Source organism: Camponotus vicinus, unplaced genomic scaffold, assembly GCF_025532165.1.
Source record: "Camponotus vicinus isolate PSW18456_S1 unplaced genomic scaffold, iyCamVici1.0 SCAF_1, whole genome shotgun sequence".
Lineage (NCBI taxonomy): Eukaryota > Metazoa > Arthropoda > Insecta > Hymenoptera > Formicidae > Camponotus > Camponotus vicinus.
This window is the reverse complement of record NW_028141945.1, coordinates 34385571-34406024: the sequence shown is the minus strand read 5'-3', so window position 1 is coordinate 34406024 and position 20454 is coordinate 34385571. Positions and strand designations below refer to the sequence as shown.

Below are 20454 nucleotides of genomic sequence, written 5' to 3'. Positions count from 1 at the left end.
TAATTAATTTCTAAATAAAAAATATTTGACATTTTTGAAACAATAAATAAATAATGTTTATAGAATATGAGTACATAAGATTACGTTCATGCGTGTAATGCGATTAATTGCGCATTTTTGTGTGAAAATTTCTATTTAGTGTAGCTATTATATATTAAATTTTGACGTCAGAGGGATTTTGTGAATGTTTTCTTTATATTATATATTGAAATAAATTAGTTTTTTTTTATTTTAACTATTTATTCAATAGTATAAATTAATAAAACTTATCTTTCTATTTCTCTTTTTTATTATATCATTAATAAATGCGTATTTTATGAATTTTCCCGAAAAGAGAAAATTTAATTTATTTTACGTTTTTAGAAAGAGCGAAAACGGAACGTATGATAGTTTAATTTTCCAAAAGAAAGAAAATCATTTCACTAATTTGCATTCATCGAATATGCACGATGGCATGCGAAAAAATATATTTATTTCAACATATAATATAAAGAAATGTTTATGAGATTTATTCATTTGTAACATTATAATTCAAATACAGCTGCGGGAGAAAACAAGAAGGCTTTTTAAGAACGATCGAAGTCGAATGATAATTTTATTTGAATAATTTTATCTCTGTCAATCGAAATTGAAAATATTGGAACATCCGAAATAGGTTGTGAGTCGTTAGAACGTAGGTATTGATCGGTGCAGTTGTTTCACTGTATTCTGCGGTATCGCGTACATGCTTGTAATCTACGTATAACATTGGTTCTGCAATGCGTCGCATCCGATGATGCATCTAAAATTGATTTTAGAATAATAATAATTAAAACATTGCAATTTTGCAATTATTGAAAGAAATTGTTATAATATACCGTAGTATTCAGCATTTTTTACATACAAAATATACGACGTAACGAATGATATAACAACAAAAGAGATAATTTTACGCGCAAAAAATAATTTGAGAATGTGGGATTGATTGAACCACACTTTATATCTTCAACAAACTCGATATTTTTGCAAATGTTTCTACTCGCATTTAATTTGATGTTTCTTATTTTTAGTATTTTAATATCAACAAAGTCACAATATTTTAATATTTTTTTTTGATACTTATAACTGTTTATTTTTAATATTTTTATATTTTAATATCAACACAATAAATATTTTAGTATTATTCTTATAATTGTATACTTATAATTGTATTCTCTAAAAGTGAATCAGTGTATTATCACTGATTTACAGTGCTGTACTTATAACTGCTTGTAATCAGTGACTATTTACTGTTTTTCAGTGATAATACACTGATTCACTCTAGTGAAAGTAGTTTTCACTAGAGTGAATCAGTGTATTATCACTGAAAAACAGTAAATAGTCACTGATTACAAGCAGTTATAAGTACAGCACTGTAAATCAGTGATAATACACTGATTCACTTTTAGAGAGTAGTAATAGAATTTCAAAGTAGTAGTTTTTTAATACTTGCGATATAATATATAGCAATATATATATATATAGTTAAATTCTTTTTACATTTGAAAATATTATTATACGAATATAATATCAATTTTCTATATTATTATAGTGTAACATACACATAGTTGTGAAATTAAAAGTATTTTATATTTATTATATAAGAAAAATAACAATTATGTTATCGTAATTGAAAGTTTTCTGTTTATGTACACATTAAAAAATTATTCTAATTGTAAGTTCTATTTTATCAATACTCGACATTATAGTTTATCAATGGTTAGTTAACAGATACGTTAAAAGATGGAGCTAGTAGTCTTTATATGTGATTTATATGATTTTTTTAACTATATAAATATCATTTTCTTTTTGATCAAAATTTTATCAATTTTTTATTTTTAATTCAGAAAGTACTATTCGAATAATCGGGAATATTATTTCACTAAACTTATGATGATTTTAACGATGACATAATCTTGAAATGTTGTGAAATAGCAAAGTTCATTGGGAAAATCTATCTGCTATTTTGTTGTGACATTCAAAACATTGTATTTTCGAAATTATTTGCCAAATTTTTCCTTTAATTATATGAAAATTTAGTTTCGATTTATTTACTACTAAAAGATGAAGATATTAATTTTTTCATGTGATTTTTAAATCGATGAATATTTTATTTTACATATATGTAGCATCAAATTATAAAGTTCTGTTTTCATAAGATCTTCGATTTTATTTGCATTTAATAAACGATAATAAGAAATACATTACATATAACTAAAAAATGCACTAAGGCCAGATCTTTTACTTTTCACGAGTCATTGATTTACCTAACGTATATCTAACATAGATGTTTTATTTTTAACCACTCAGACAAGCAGGTGGGAATTGCGAGCCTTTGCTAAAATGGCCAAAGATTATTATATATTCGCGTATATCACTGCTTTGGCGATGTTTCGAAAAACGCAATGTTGTTGCCAGAGATTGCCGAAATTTTGGCATCTTTCGTCGGACAAAAGTGCATTATTATTGAGTAATAGAACATATACAGAAATTTAATGTTTTTTGTTGGTTTCCCGATTTTGTTGCTTTAGCTACTTCGTTAAAACTAATTGTACTCGCTCAAATTAAAAATTAGCATTAGTTAAAAAAATTGAAAACATATTGTTTGTATTATATGTATATTTTTAATTATTATTTTATTGCTAATTTTCAAAATTGCTCTATTTTTAGAATATTTGCTATATTTTTAATGCAGGAAAATACATTATTTATTATGCGAATAATCTAACATAATATATTATAAATATTATTTCATCGAATCCCTTGATATATGATATTTTTTTTATATTGTTCTCTTGCTTGAAAAACAAATTTTTTCATTACTTTAATATTTTTCAAAGAATTGTGGAAATGTTATTTTATTATTACAATTATTTTACATAATTTTGTAGGATTAAAAAGATATTTTTAAATATTATATTAGGTATAAAAAATCAATAATAATTATTTATTTGATAGTTTTAAGTATAAATTTAAAAAATCCTGAAAAAACTACTAAACCAGAAAAACTATTGTAATAAAAAAATTCATTACATTATAATTTTTATAAAAGGTTAATATTGCCACTGATATATATTAACAATAAGTTAAAGACTGAATTAAAAGAGATGGATTAAAAGGACTATGGATAAAAAGAGATATTTCAAATATCCGATACGAAAATAAAATTCGCACAATAGCTAGTTGTATTATAAATGAGAATTTTTAACACGCAACGCACGCGCGACAGAGTTAGAACTGCAAAGAAGGGGTCCGTTCTGATCCTGCGTGGGAGCCTTGTCTGCGGAATTGCGTGTTACCCTTATATCTGCCTCTATACAACCCTCCCTTCCGTTCATTTATTTATGGCGTCTTTTTCCACTTTCGAAATTTCCAACTGACTTATTCCGCGATTCGCCGATAATGAAAGAGATACAGATAAATAAATATAGATAAATAAGAGATAATATATATAGATAAATATACATAGATAAATAAAAGATATATATATATATATATATATATATATATATATATATATATATAGATAAATGAATAGAGAAGCATTTATAGTCGTTCTAAAGGACAGACTTAAAAAAAAGCATGCAAATTATAAATGTATTTAAAACAATAAAATGCTTAGATTAACGAGAATTTTTTTTATAGAATAATGATTTTAATATTTAATGCGATATGAAAGATAATATATTCATTTCATACTTACGTTGATAATAACGATAACATAATGTTTGCCTTGATCATATTTATATACAACAAAAAAGTTATATACGAAGAATAATATATATTTACTATCGGTATTTTTCATCGTCTTTATAGAATGATGATTTGTTCGTGGTTAGATGTTTGATTGCGCAAGACTCGAGCGATGTCTCTCACATGTCATGTAATCAACATCAGGTGTAATTCTTCATTGATTTTCCATTGACATATTCAATCCGATTAAAGTTAGTAAATCACATTAAAATAGTAAAGGACATTTATAAAATTATTTAACTTTTTTGGATTATGTATTCGAATTTTTGTTTGAAATTAAAAAATGGGAATTATAAAAAATTAGTTTATTATTGTATAAAATTTATTGTATTCTATAAATATGTTCTCTTTCTTCTTTTCCCTTTGATATAAAAAAAATCACTTTAATTATAATTTACTATTTGTTTACTTCTTTATGTCATGTATTATCATTTTACAGAATATTCCATGATTATGCATAAGAGTATACTGACGTAATGACTATTCGACTAGACGCTATTCCTCTTAGTATTAATGTGGCTTTCAATAGCAATGCTCGTGAAATAGCACGTATATTATTATTGTGTATGTACATTAGCTTAGTATTGAAGGTCCATATATATTGATAAGTCATGTTTAAAGCTAAATATCTTTTGTTTGAAAGGAAGACTCAACCTGTAACAGTTCTTCTTGTAATATTATAGTGTATAACGTAGATTCTCTCCTTTTCTTCATTAGCGGAGTCTGTATCGTGGAACGTCATGGACAGATACCTCATATAATTGTTGTTAATGCGCAAACGACCGCTATGCAACATTTCCAAGTGCAACGAATATCCGAGGCACGCCTGTTTTTCTGTTGATGTGTACATATTCTATAGCAAAGATGTTCTATACAAATCGAATGAATGATGTGCTCCGATCTCGGCGCGTCGTATGTATGACATATCTGGGGATATCTAGGCAGATAACAAAATTCGATTTCTTAATATTCATATTTAGGAAATATCTAAATAAATACATAAATGCAATTTAAAATCATTAATTATATATAATAAAAGTTAAATTATCTTATCCATTAAAATATCTTATGCGAATAGTGATGTTTTTCCAAGTCGGAGCAATTCTGAAAATGCAATACTGTTTTTCACGTTAGAAATTTATGAAATGGTTCAAATTAATAATTTTTAAGCAACAATCATAAGTACATCTTGATATATACGCATGCAAAGCTGTGTATCTACATATATTTAAAAAATGACAAATTACTCCAAAATTCGTACAAAAGAAAATTTTCCTCTATTTGTGTATATCTTTAATTTTTTACTAAATTATCTGAACTCTTTTTCAAGACAATTCTAAACACAAAACAGTTTGTACAAATAGCTAAAATAATTTTTTTGAAGATTTTTAACAATATTCGTTTTAATGTGTTTCTACTACTTACAAAGACTTATATAAAAAAATTAATTATTGAGAGCGATTGAAGCTATTTATGCTTGAAAATAATCAATAATTAAGACGTTTTGTTATTACAGTATATATAACATCGGATGTATAATGTATATCAATTAAGAAATCGTAAAAAATATAACATACACGTTATATTTATATGAAACCAAAAGTGAAAAAATCTTGCTAAGAATTTCCTTTTTTTTCGTTTGTCGATATTTTAATTAATTTAATCGAAACGACTAAAAAACCTACAGGATTTCATCTATAAAATCTCTCTCTTCGGGTACCATCATAATACGGTTCTCCGGAACGGTTAGTCTCTCGTAGTCGCTGCGAAAGCTACCTCATGTAGTCTTCTAGATACGAGGTTCCGAGCAATATGGCGATGAGTCTAGAGGGTGGGAGGGGGAGGGCTCGGCGGGGAGGTGGCACGAGAGACCTCCAGTGGGTCGATAACAAGCCTCAGTCCTCATCTCGCTGTGTACGAGCTACACTGTGTTCTCCGCAGTTCTCTCTCTCTCTTTCTCCGAGAAACTGACAGATACGTAAATCAACGTTTCTTCTCGCGCGAGTTCACTCTCGTTCTCGAGAAGGATAAACGGGATCGCACCCTCGTCGTCGCTGCCACTGTTGTTGCCGTCGTCATCGGCCAAGTGCGTCATTCAACGCGCGCGCGCGTACGCCATTACTTCCGCGAGCGTTCACCAGGCACGTAGAGGAGAGGACATTCCGTTCTGACGGTACCACACGCGTGATACACGCTCGGCGAACAGTGAAGGGAAGTGCGCGTCGCGCGAGGACTCCGAAAAAGTGCGCGTAAGGATGGCGGACTCGGACGTGTGCCCTGCCAAGAACGCCGACGAGGGCAACCAGGTCTGCAAGCGACCCAGCGCCGGCGCCAACCACCCTGCGTCGGCCAACCCGTGCTTCTGGAATATTCTAAATCCCCGTAGGTCTTTTTCCCTTCGACGCTCTCTCCCTTGTTTCTCAGGTCTTCTCGCATTCGATGTTCGTCCGAACACGGTTGTTCTCCACCTCGATCGTCTTCACCTCCGCACGCACATCCGACACTTTGAAACGTTCCCGCATAGACAGTTTCTCCGATCGGGATCTGACAGATACGCGTAAATCAAATACATTTTTTTCCATCCTAACGGAGTAGACGTCTCTATCAGAGTTGTACCGTAGCAGACCGTAGGTGACTTTTGTGTTTTCACGATACCAAAGACACCGGACGAAATTAGACTCCGGGCGATCTCAATTAATTTTCGTCGACGTTTCCATGTCGGTGACCCAGGCTTCCTTCTGCGCAGATGCCACCTGCTCGGTATCGAAGAATCGCCGATCGAAACTGGGTTATCGATCAGTCGGTTACCTGCAAATAACATTTACGTCAATATCTGTTCCATTCGAGTTTATATTAAACCTCGAAGAAGTCTATGAAACTCGCTTGGGCTTTTTTTATGGTAGACGAAGTGTCTATAAAAGAAATGTCAATACTTGGATATGCGAGGAAGGAACTGGGAACAATTCGATTCACTGCGACAAGGAAGCAGCAATTAATTTACGTTATTAATGTTTTTTTATATGTTGATATGTTTGATGCAACTAAATTGTAGCATCATACTTTCAACAATGAAATAAATATATATTACACATTTATAAAGTGTTTATAAAATTTACTTCAAATATGACATTAATATCATGTATTATTTGACGTTTAAATGAACAGACGTCTTAAGAGGCTTTCAAAAGTTGTGTATTTTATTAATACTCAATGCTTTTCAATAAAAATTTAATATTTTATAAATCACTAATATGGCGATATAGATAACGAATCGAAATTTACTTTTATAATACACGTTTATTTCATGAATAGATGAAATGTGCTTTCTCAGCACATTGGACTAAGTGTCACGATTTGTTGCAACCTGGAACAATTATTATCGCGACCTTGAATTACATAATGCCACGCGAGCTATGACTGACGTACAACCGGCTCTCGAACTTTATCCCGTAGAAACGTCGTCTTCAAAGAATGTGACACTGACAGTTGGTTGCTAAGAGTACATCTCTCTCTCTCTCTCTCTCTCTATTGCATAACTGAATTATCATTATTTTTATTATCCAAATGAAATGACCTGTTTAGCAAGATAATAATTTCATTTATATTTAATCTTGTATTATCTTTTTGTAATCTTTTTATATCACCTGTTATATATATTTACGAGGAAAATATTAATTAATAATTACGGGAAAAAGTATTGATTGATATTCTTTTTTTAAGAAAATATTAATATTTTTATGTAAAAAATTTTGTCTTATTTTCATTATAATTGCGTGTACCATTGTCTATATTTGGTTTACTATAATGTTTTTATTAAAATAATGTTTGTATAAAATTAATTTCATTAATTTTATTTAATTAATTGTGTGTCTTGAGTTTTAATATTTTGGAAAATGGATCGGATAAAATGTATTTTATGTGGAAAGTATGTCACGTACTTTGCTGAAGCATCCGATACAACGCACCAATATTGTTAAATGCATAAATGTTGCATCATGCTATATCTGGAACAAGTATAAGCAGAAGGCAACTTTTACAAACGTCCATTGTCATGAATAATAAGTTTTTAAATCTGTATCATAAAAGCAAAGCTTACGGCATTCGGTCGATTCATTGATCGTGAGGAAGCGATATGTTCGACTTCAAAGTCAAAAGCATAGAACGGAATGTATCAAATTCCAAGGCGACAGAAGTTATATTGCGCAGTACAATATGATCGATTGCCTTAGTTGATTCTTCGTAATTTGCACTCTAATCTGTAATTTATTTAGATTATTTTATGAGGTACATAAAATCTCAAGGCTCGTGATTATTTTATGAGGTACATAAAATTGAGGTATGATATAAATAGTATTGAAATTTTTGATATATCAAGCACGCGCTGATATTTCGTGTCACGTTGTTCTACCTTTCTGCTCACTTACCGCACTAATACTTTGAGTATTGCGGATGAGGTATCCCCTCCCTCCCCCTAATCTGTTGATTAAAGTCTATAAAGCCGTAAAATTATGTCGACGAGGGTGACAAACTCTCTTTTATTAATATTATATTTCTTTGCACAGAATCTACGATAAAACATATTTTATGATTATTATTTTTAATATATGAAATAAAGGAGCACATATATATACATATTTGTCAAATTTTTAACTTTTACCGTAAAATATTTTAAAATAACAAATATTGAATTGGTAAATAAGAAAAAAAGTTGGGTGTTTGGAAAGCACTTAAATACCTAAATTGCGTATTCAGTTGCATTAGATTATTTTAACAAGAAAAAAAGATACGTGCATGAGTGATAAGAGACTTATGTATTTGTGCACTTGATGCCAAGTACGATACACAGCGTGGCATATAATGTCTACGTGTTAAATGAAAGGATATTGACTTCTCCTTTTGATTGCCTTCTATTTAGTGTACTTGTCTTGTTTGTTTGTTCCTTTAAATGAAGAGAATGGTTTTATGCGCAGAGATATGACTCGTTAGATGAGAGTAGCTCGTGTGTCTAACATTTCAAGTTTTTTTTGAGATAATGTCACAAATTTTCCACAAATGGAGAGGATGAAAAATAAATAATTTAACAGAATATTGAGAGGTATTCTATGTATATGTAATTTAATGATGAAATGAAATTTAATTTTATACACAAAATGCATAATAAGCGCGATATTTGATAAATGAGTGGTTTATTCTTTTCACTGCAACTCTGATAGCCTTTAGAACGACGCAATTAATTATCCGGTAACGATCCCTCGTACCTATCGATTTATTATATGGTTATTAATAGAAGCGTAACCTGAAAAATAAACTCAAAAAGAAATGATACATTGTATATATGGGATAGTTATAATATCTCTTACACAATTCCTCAATTTCTCGATTTTTATTCTTTATTTTATACGATGCACAATTTTATTTCTTACACATGTCTTTCACGATGAACGATTTCTCTTTTGAAATAGGGAAATTATTTTATCGATTATGAGCAATAATTTGCATGACTCTTAGATGTACTTGCGGAGAAAAAAAACGATTTTTTGCGTTCATTGATAGTGCACTTAATATATCTTTATCATTAATCCATCTCTCTCTCTCTTTCTCTCTCTCTCTCTCTCTCTCTCTCTCTTTCTCTCGCTCTAATTCTTTTTTATTTAAAATTATCTCAAGAACGCTGACAGAATTGATATATAATATTAACATCGCCTTTTTTAAACGCGTACAAATAATTTTCGTACAGATCTTTTGTTTATGTTTTATCAAAATTGTAGTAATTTGAGTTAATTATTACTATCCTAAGATTATTTTATGTAGAAGTAAGAATTCACAGATAATATTCATCAAATTAAATAAAAACTTAATATTAGTTAGATCGAAAAATTAATCAGAGTTAGAAGCGATTTTCGGTTTTAGAAAATAAAAAATGATATACAAGATTCATCTCACTAAAATCGAAAATGTCTATTAAGTTATTTGAAGAAGCTTAGGCTTTAGAAAATTTTTCGTAAATATTAAAGTAAAAATTTATAACATAATTATTATTAAACATTTTTTATTATATTTACAGTTAATAAAATATATTTTTCCTATAAATTTAAAATTTTTTTTATCATTCCATATAATATTAATTGAGATCTTTGGATGCAAATTCGTTTAGCAATAAAATTTTAAATTTGGGTAATTTGATTATTTATAGAGTAAAAAATAAAAAAAGGATAATAACAATCGTGTTGTTAATGTGAATATTTTTTTATAGATATCGATTAACAAATAAATTAAAATATATTTAAAAAAGAACATATGTAAAGAATTTATAAATGTTACTTTTTAAAATTAATCTAAAATAAAATAAAGACTTTTTCTACTCCAACTTTAATTCTGTTATTTAATAGATTGTGCGCTTCTAAATATAGTTAATTATTGATCTTAGTTGTTGATCAGTTTAATTTATAATGACTCACATTCTGTATGCTTAAGAATTTAATACTAATGTACTACAATTTTATTGTTTCCAGATGCATGGTTTAACCCTGAAAGACTGAATCCGAAAGGTAAGAAAACAGAGAAAGAAAATATTGTTTTTTTTTTATATTTGTTTATACAGTAATAATGTATATAATCAATCATTTTAATGAGAAATATTTTGCAATCATATGCGTTATAACTTATCAAATATATTTATTAAATATAAAAATTTTTCATGGTCTCATCATTTTTCTCAATTCAAAGTGGCATAAGCAATATTATAATACATCATTTAGTTTTTTTTTAAATTTTTTCGCGTATACAATTGACATAATCCTAATTAAATTAATATAACTCAATTCTATAAAACTCGTGCAAAAAATTTATTATTAAAAATATTATAATAGATTCTGGAGATAGAATTAATACATCAATCGAAAAAAAAATATGTCAAGTTAATTATAGCTAATTTTTGTGTTCATATTGCAATTGTGGTATAAGCGATTTTCTCTTATTGTTAGTCGAGCTTGACGCTTATCACGAAAGGTCATAAATAAAGGGTCAGATATTCCCCAAAGGGATAAGTTGCAATAATTGGGACGGCACAAAACACGATAATTTCGCATCGACGGTTCTTCTGCCCATCCGTTGTCCGCCATTCTCAGACGTTACTAAATATAACGTCCAGCCAGCCTCTCATATTGGTCCAGTGCCAGTTTTCCGAAGATCCTCGTCTCAGGGTTTTCGAGCAGCAGTTCCCTTGATGCGAAGTCGTCGGAAACGAAACGTCGGTTCACGGTTCTTTCACCTATCGGGTTCCTGGAGTCATCGCACTCTTATCCAATTGATCGATCGGATTCGGTGGTCACATCTTTTCGTGTGATTAATTGCCGATAGAGTACGGATGTTCCAGATATTCGTAGGGAAAATGGCCATCACGAAGGAGGAACGTGAGTAACGATGATTCGCGAGAACGATGATATTTAGCACATGCGTGTCGCGCTGGTACTCGATGAGATTGAGACTGCGTGCGAATGCAAGAAGAGAACCCGGGCTCGATAATAATAAATACGAAGGTGAAATGTAAGCAAGAAGGAATATAAAACACACAATATCATCGAGACGAACAAAACTTAGACATAATACGAATTACAAGAAATAAGTGATCAGAAAAAAGATAGACGCGGTTAAAACAGACGAGTGATATGCAAATAGTGTGTCGATAAGAGGCTTAGATATAGAATAGTGTGTCGATAAGAGAGATTAGATTATTTTATTTTTCATTCATTCTTTATATTCTTTTTTTATATATCCTTATTACCTATTTTATTTTCAGAATTGACGAAAAATATGACATAAATAGTTTGAGAATTCCCATGCCCTGAAGACAGTTTGTTAAAGTAAAATATTAATTTACGTTACGTATATTCTTTGTCTAATTCTGGCGATGCTTTGACAAGAATCCGGTCATCGTTAATTGGCATAAAGAAACAATTATCTGGCATTGCAAGTCGAGCGATTAATAGTCTAGATCAGTGTTACGACCCTGAGAAGAATCCAATTATAGATAGCTCAGAAATCGCCGGTAAAATATTTCGTTGATATTTCACTGGTAACATCGTGATGCGATGAGCTTATTCTCTTCGGCTTTCCTCGCGTTCATGATCGTTTAAAGAAATTGCGAAAGCAAAAAAAAAGTTAAAAAGAGAGAGATAAATAAAAAGTGACAAATCTTGCTGGTGGTCTGTGCGATTTGTGACAAGATTTGCGAATATTTGTCTTAAAGTTACGATATGTTTTTTTATGTGTCGTATTTTTATTCGATATTTTACGAGTATATTTTTGCAACGCGGTATCGAGCGGCAATGGTTTTACTTTATTACTCACACATAAACTAATAGCTAAGAAGTCCAGAGACTATAATAGACATTGCGCATAACTATATTATATCTGTCTTCTTTGCATTTTCCTTTGCATTATTCATCATTTGAGTTTTAAGTACATGCGATAATATAAGCGAGTAAGTAAATTGGACGGTTTCCAACGAATAAGTATTATGTCATCAAGATATTACTCGGCACATACCTTAATTATACGTATTTTTAGATAATATTATGTTAATAGTAAGACATATACAAGAAAAAGTAATTTTCCCAAAATGTCACATATATATGCACGCACTCGAATTTCTTTTATTTTAAAATTTTGAACAAAGTAAATTGAAAAATGAACCAGATTTGACAACAGAATTCAAATAGTTTATTACACATTATGCGCGCATAAAAGTGTAATATATTACTAATATATAATAAAAAAGAATAAAAAGATGCTATACAAATAATACTTATTTTATAGAAAATAATTTTTGTTTAGAACTAATATTTTTCGTTTCTTTATAATCCTATATGACTGCAGTAAAATGAATAACTTTTTAAATTCATTTCAAATCAATGTAATTTCAATTGTATTATATCTATATATTGTGCTTATAAATTTTTAACTAAACTGATAAGTTAAAATTAGAATTATTTTTTAGAATTCTTTAGAAGCGATTGATTATAGATTTGACTTCATTTATGAGAACAGTCGATGACGTAGCCGTTAAAATAGCAGCTTAGCCCTGTCTTTTTCTTTCCGTTGGATGACGCATAGTACAGATAAATCCGAGGGGGAAACCACTCGCACGTACAAATCGATAAAGCGGTGCCATATATGACGTCGCGTCGGCTGTAATGCATAATTTTGCACCATAAGCGAGTACGACGGTCACGAGAATACAGAGCGAGTGCGTTTTATTTCTTATCATGGTCACGCCTAGTTATACAGAGCTATGTTCTAGCTGTAAAAATCGTTAAGCTATTGCTATCTTCTATTCGAGAAATGAAGATTGAAGATGATATAAAGCTTTGATAAGTTTAATTTCGATGCTGTACATACGAAAAAGGACCTTACGTCAAACGTCGCGGTTTCGTTTATTCACGAGAACATTATCTCTCGCATTTGATATAAAATTATATCGATATTAATTGTTGCTAAAATAATTAAAGAAAATGCTCCGGGTCTCGACAGTTGTAAAGACGACCTTGTAAGATAGTTATTCAAGCTTTTCACAGACCCGCAGTGCGGCAGCGTATCATTCTGTTACTTCCGCGCGTTCGATGCACTGCTCTGATCCGATTATCATGTAATCAATTAAACCTAGTAGCTTCCTTGCTTCTTTGTAATTTTTTTGTGTAACAAATAATTTAGTTTTTCTTTCCATGATACGAGAATATTTTATAAAGATTACTATAATTTTTACAAAATAATAAAACTATAATTTTTAGAAAATAATAGAAGTAAAAGTTTATGGAATTTTTTTGTAAAATGTTTTGTGTAAATATGAAAAAAATATTTAAGACATATAAATATTATTATTAATATGAGATATATAGATAATACATAGATGTATTACATCTTATACAGGAAAGAGATGCGTATTAATACTGCATATTATGAAATAAAGTTTGACAATAGATTAATGATAAATAAAAATAAATAGATAAATCAAAATATATGAATAATACGCCATTTTACATATGTAGTTAGATATCTTTTATTTTCGAAAAATGAATAATTACGCGTATCTTCTTTCCAGACTTAATATGCTACATTTTAGATAAATTATAATTATAATTTTATGTTATTTAATATATAATTTTATATTATTTTATATTTTAAGTTATTCTTGATAATACAAAGGTTGACTAATTGTTTCGATATATAAACATAATGTTTAATTCTATCTCTACAATTGCGGATAAACTTCGTATAAAACCTCTAGTTACGCCACTGTTCCACGTTCCAGCCTTCCCCTTCTCTCTATTTTTCTCCCGTTGCTTCTCGCCCCCTTTTTCTCTTTCGCTATCAATGAGCCCCTCTCTCGCATAACCAAATCCTGAATCGTTGCTGAAACAGTCGTGCATGTGACTACCGTCGTGAAATATTCTCGGGAGATCCCTTTAACAAGAAAGATCTTTGTGACAAGTTAAAAGGATGGGTACGAAGGTACGAAGGAACATTCAGAGAAACCATTTGAGGGAAGTTCTTCCAGAGCGTGGTCCCGGTAAGTCCCATGTTCCTATGCATCCCCACGACTCAGTGAGAACTGGTTTGATATGGCGATTGTCGATCTGAGAGAACATATGGTTGGGAATACAACACGTGGTCTTATTCCTTTACAACGTACTACGATTATTCAAAAAACTTCGCTTCATGCAGCTGGATAACATTATACTCTCATAAGAAATTGAGAATCTCAGCAATTATTATTCTAACTAAATTAAAAAATTAACTAACTAAATTAAAAAATTAAATTAATAATTAAAAAAAATATTCAGCAGAAAATGTCGGGAAATAATAGTTTTATTAAAAGTAGTAATTTTTTAATAAGAAAGATTATCGGTCCAGCAATATGAAGTTTATAAACTATAATAAATGGAATTATAAATTATATATATATATATATATATATATATATATATATATATATGTATATATGTATATTATATTATTATAAATAAATAAAAATTGTTTTTTTTAATTAAAAAAATTTTTAAATACGTTTTAAAAAACCATATAAATTTTATAATCAGTAGCTTTTAATTGTTTCTAAAATGAATAAATCGGTTACTTTATATATGAAAAATATACACTCGTTTTAATACAAACTTAATACTGATTAATTTCTAATCACAATATTTTTCGGTTACGCTTCATATAATACTTGATTTATATACAACACAGTATGACAATGATATTAGTAATTGTTAATTTAATTTATAGTTAATGCGTTATTATCTTTATATTAAAATGGTAATATGTAAAAATTATATGTCATAAATAATTATAAAATGTATTTGTTTTTTTGGAGTGAGACTTACTTAATATTTCTATATCGAATAATTCTTATTAAAGTAAATGTTGTAAAAGATAAATCTTTCTTATCAAGTGTTATCTTGGTGCACAGTTTTAAATCGCATAGCAAACATTGCATAATACAGCATATTTTTTAAGATATTTGCATATCGATTATTTTTTTGCGTAACATATTTTTTTGATAACGTATGCCACAATCAAAATTTTACATTCCCGTAATAATTTTACGAGAAAAATACAAGTTATTTGATAGCGTTACAATATATTAAATGTAGCGTTATTACGAAGTTTATTGACATAAAAGACTCATAAATATGTTTAATACCTTATGAAAATTGATCGCATGTATAAGACTTGATTATTAATTAATCCTTATGAATTGCTTAACAAATAAATTAGTTATACTTTTACAAAAAATGAATGATAAAGTAAATGCGATATCATGTAGCTGTATTTATTGTTGTAATTTGTTAGGTCTTAATTACTTTATTGCATTACATGTGCAAAGTATAGTTTATTTCTAAAAAGATATATATATATATATATATATATATATATATATATATATATATGACATTATCTTTTTATGGAAATATTATTTCATATATATACGTATAATAAATATATGTAATATTCAAAACACATAAAAGTGAGCAATTTGTAAAGACTAATGATCGATCAAGTTATCTGTAAAAAATTTTGTCATTTTTTAAAAATAAAAATTGTTAATATTATTATTAATATTTTTTGAGAATATGTGAATGGGTTTATATTCAAAATTGAAATCTCAGTATTAAATTTTTCATTATACTTCTACTGAAAGTTTATTTAAAATCAATTAAAAGATTAAAAAACACAACATTAACAATATAAATGTATTATATAATACGGGGCTGACTTGAGTGAAAAAAAAACAATCTAAATGTGTATGAAAGAAATAGATTAGAATACATATAAAAAATTAAATCTTATTGGTGTAATTTAAATTATGAATTCGTCATTAAAATTTAATCTCATTACATAATGCATTATTAATTTGTCAGCAATATTAAAATTGAAAATGATTAGCACTCATACATTATTATAAAATGATTAGATATATTTGCGAATTAGCGAATTAGGAATTTAAGGTTTTTGTTCTTTTCTTTTAACTAAAGTATTTGTTTCTGTTTACAGTGGCGGCTCTGATATATTGGCGCGATCCTAAAAAATCAGGGATTGTATTCGGCACGATACTAGGTGTGCTCTTATCGTTGGCCTATTTCAGTCTGATCAGTGTGCTCGCTTATCTGTCGCTTCTCGTCCTTACTGGAACCATTCTTTTCCGTATTTACAAAACCGTTCTTCAGGCAGTCCAGAAGACTTCGGACGGCCATCCATTTAAGTAAGTATAAACAATTTTGCGAATTACTTTATTAATCTATTTCTCTATTGCAGACTCGAGCGAAAAAAATATCGACGCGTGAGTGATCGGGCCCAAATCAAATCTGAGTCCATCTGGATTATTATTATTCTTGCTGTCACATTATTAGGATTGAATTTGATGTTTCTCTATCGTATTTGATATTATAATATCCCCCTAACGACAAAAGATATATATATAAATATATAAATATATTTATAAAAAAAATATATATATTTTTTTGTTGTTGAAAGAGAACGTGATAAATCTTTGATAATGATATAATGCAAATAATTTTTTGAAAACAATTAGCATAATTGATTAATATAATGAAATGTTGCCATATATTGATATTAATTTAGAAAAATTGTGTTGGATATTATAAAAGAAATACGAGTTACTTGTTTAGTAATTTATAGTTAATAAAGTAAATATAGATAAAATAATGTTTTAGTTTTGTTTTATGATAATCGAATAAATTTTGCTTTTAATAAAACTATCATTTGAATTATAGGGATATCCTTGATCTAGACTTGACATTACCAGCTGAAAAAGTGCATGAAGTCGCAGATGTCGCAGTCGCACATGCTAATGCTGCCTTTAGCGAATTGCGCAGACTGTTCCTTGTTGAAGACTTTGTCGATTCTCTCAAGTTTGGCGTTTTGCTATGGTGTCTCACCTACGTTGGTTCTTGGTTCAACGGCATGACTCTCATCATCATTGGTATTTTTTGCATTACATTTTTTTTGCGTATTCCCTCGAACGTGGAATGGAATGGTCGATTCAACGAATTCGTTTACTTCATTTTAGGCGTGGTCGCTCTGTTCACGCTGCCTAAGGTTTACGAAACGAATCAGGAACAAATCGATCAAAATCTGGCTTTGGTTCAGGCGAAGATCAACGAAATCACCGCTAAGTAAGTTGAAAGTTCCTTTCATTTCGAGAGAAATTTTATGAGAAATGAAAAAGTAATGCAATGAGTTTTTTTTCTTATTTCTTACTTACATAAAAATTGCAAATATATGTCACGTTGATATATAAGTTTTTAATTATCTGAATTTATAATTATCAAAATATATATATAATATATATGATTTTCTAATTCTATGTTAAAGAGGTGCAAGAATTTGTACGTTTTATAATCTATATTTTTATAACATAGAGATTGTATCTAGATTGTATGTCAGACCAGTATTTCGTTGATTTCAGATATTGTGCGATAATAAAATTAATAACGAAATTAATTTCTACATGTTATTCAATGAGAATGTAACAATTAGTATAAGGATCTTTTTCGAATATCGCATAGCAAATTGAATTCGTTAAATATTGATACATAAACGCAAAAATACTGAAGAGTGCGTTATGCAAAATATTATTTTTATCCAACAAAACTATTGAATTACGAAAAAGAAGAAAAATATAAATAAATTGGATTTTTTTACATATTTTCATAGTAGTTTTTACTGAAAAATCTATTACTCTGTTTTAGAGTGAAGGCGGCTATCCCTCTCGGTAAGAAAGCCGAGCCAACGAAGGAAGAATAAGGAAGAGTCGTGCGTGAAGATCGTCCAGCAGATAGCTGGGACACAGATAGAAAGGATTAAATTAGAAATGAACGAGAGAAACGTTAAAAAAGAGTGAGAGAAGAAGTTTGAGAGCGCGTGCGAGCAGGACAATTTATGATCGAGAAAAGTCTCACACAACATGTAATGGGCCCAGTAGTCGCGCTGGTGAGGGGATAATTAATAATTAACATGTGCGACAATTATCGTCGCGAGCTTCGCCGTCGTATAATTTCGGAGGAAATAAATATAATTATACTTTTCCAAGGCACAACACGATCGGCAAAGCCAAGTGGTCGCGCGCGCGCACTGACATTCTGATCACGAAAATAATCCTCATCGAGGAATTAAACACCGCGACAGAAAGAGTGAATGTATGTATATGCATGTGTGTGTGTGTGAGAATGAGACAGAAAGAGAGAGAGAGAGAGAGAGAGAGAGAGAGAGAGTGTGTGTGTGTGTGTGTGTGTGTGTGTGTGTGAGAGAGAAATAACCAACACTTAGTGATTAATTAATCGTTCATTCTTGCGATAAAAAATAATGGCATATTTTTAGCTAGTTGTAACAGTGCAATGTACGTAGGGCTGTTTTGGATCAGCTCTTTTCCTCTCCCTTCCCCCCTTTTTCGTCGTATTCTTCGTCAAATATGTTTTAACAATTATCATAAACTTCGTGTTTTTACCTATTTAATGATATCCTTTGTTTCTCTTGGCAAAAATGAGAAGAATACAAGACCGTGCGAAAGGGCGAATGCGTTTATGAATGCGAAGAGAGACTGAGAGTAGTAAGGCTCCATGTGATTTATCATCCTGTCTTTGGAGCATCGTATTTGATTAGCTTGGATCATTGTTCACGAACCGGATGTCACTGAAGTAATCATTCGAACCGTGACCCGACGAAATAGATAGTGAGAAACCAAGGGTGTCGGAAAATCGTGATAATTTAAAGAGATACTTCAATGGACAGAGGAGGAGCGGATGGTGGATTGAATGGGATATGTTCGATGTATAAACGAGAAATCGTTTATCCGTCGACGATACATCTTAAACTAATTGTCCGATTTGCAGCGATCTCCCCATCTTCTCGATGTTTTAAGTTGTTGTTGCGTTTGTGAGAGAATCGAACAGGGGTTAAATGACGAGTTAAATTATGCAAAAAACGTATATATTGTATCTGTCTCTCAATGACGTTGACGTTTGCATAATATTATTGCTACTGCATCATTAATTGTAATTACACCGTTATGTACACACGTGCGTGCATATGTATAACGCATCGTGCGCTTCTACTCGCGTGCGTATCCGTGCGTATGTGTACAAACACGCGTGTATATATATGTGAAAGGGAAGGATAGTCATCATCAAATAAAATGATCCTAAATGAATAACGGAACACATTGTACGGTGAACGATGAAGATGCAACTTTATATTATATCATAATATCTATCTATAGTTATCGAGAAAACATGTGTTTTTATCGGGACCGATGGCAAAATGTTAAGAATGTGAATTGTAATATGCGTATTGCTTCTTGTCGTTTTCATTATTGCATCTGCATCTGCACGATTAATTTATAAATAAATGATATTAAATAAGATAAAAAAACTGCGCTATTTTTTTCTCTTTTCACAGTTATTTCACATTTCACGCATCTCCTTGAGATATTTCTCTTCCAGCGAATCTTTTTGATAATCTATTTTTAGAATATCTTATATGTGCTTGATGATATTATTTTACGCAGTGTGATAAGTTTTCTACGAATATACAAAAGAAAGAGAAGAGAAATTTTATAATTATTTGTTTGAAAAGAATTGATCGTTGAGATCTCTTTCAACTTATGTTTAGAAATTACTCTTCTCTTGAAATTTTTTATAAGCTAAAAGTTGATTGTTGTATTAGTAAAAATTTGTTATAATTGATCAACATTACCTGTGCAACTTGAATTGTATAAAACATTAGATAATTTAGAAAATATATAATTTATTTATAAGTATAAGAGTAAATTGCAAGATTTAACTATGCTAGTAGAGCTGTAATAAGAACTTGAGGATTTAAACAGCTACTAGAACATAAAATGTAAGAAATATGCAATGTATGAAGAAGAAATATTAGAAATCGAACTAAATTCAACATATTTTATAAATCTTGATCAATACATATTATTTTATCGAAATCAAGTCATACTTATTATTAAAATGTTACGAATGTATTTTATTAATTGATATAAAATCATATACATGATTAAGAAATAATGATGTCGATATCATTTAGAATATTGGAATCTTTGAAATTTTTAAGAGAAGCATGCACTTCAACTAGCTACTTCTCTAGGCGCTA

At 29.7% G+C, this 20454-nt stretch overlaps 1 protein-coding gene and 1 long non-coding RNA gene across 7 annotated transcripts in view; one reads left to right on the top strand and one right to left on the bottom strand.

The window, feature by feature from the left end:
- Positions 1–19722, top strand: part of Rtnl1 (reticulon) — a 30105-nt gene extending 10383 nt beyond the window's left edge. Inside the window, exons 1-6 of one of the 5 annotated variants that reach the window (XM_083084964.1) lie at positions 5664–6153; positions 10284–10319; positions 16327–16534; positions 17067–17275; positions 17363–17468; positions 18045–19722. In XM_083084964.1, the coding sequence (XP_082941090.1) occupies positions 6027–6153; positions 10284–10319; positions 16327–16534; positions 17067–17275; positions 17363–17468; positions 18045–18099 (741 nt within the window). In that variant the 5' untranslated portion in view covers positions 5664–6026 and the 3' untranslated portion in view covers positions 18100–19722. Of the gene's footprint in view, positions 1–5663; positions 6154–10283; positions 10320–10978; positions 11184–14179; positions 14339–16326; positions 16535–17066; positions 17276–17362; positions 17469–18044 lie in introns of those variants that run through there. The other 4 variants (XM_083084946.1, XM_083084973.1, XM_083084969.1 and 1 more) reach the window with 4 other exon arrangements.
- On the bottom strand, positions 4100–7997 carry LOC145963355 (uncharacterized). 2 transcript variants are annotated; one of them, XR_014436141.1, is made up of 5 exons: positions 7868–7997; positions 7710–7775; positions 5457–6579; positions 4524–4708; positions 4100–4425 (listed from the first exon to the last, which is right to left on the bottom strand). It is a non-coding gene; the product is annotated as an uncharacterized LOC145963355 (long non-coding RNA). The 2 variants fall into 2 exon arrangements; XR_014436140.1 differs by having other exon boundaries at positions 4100–4708.
- Positions 19723–20454: the final 732 nt, after the last annotated feature.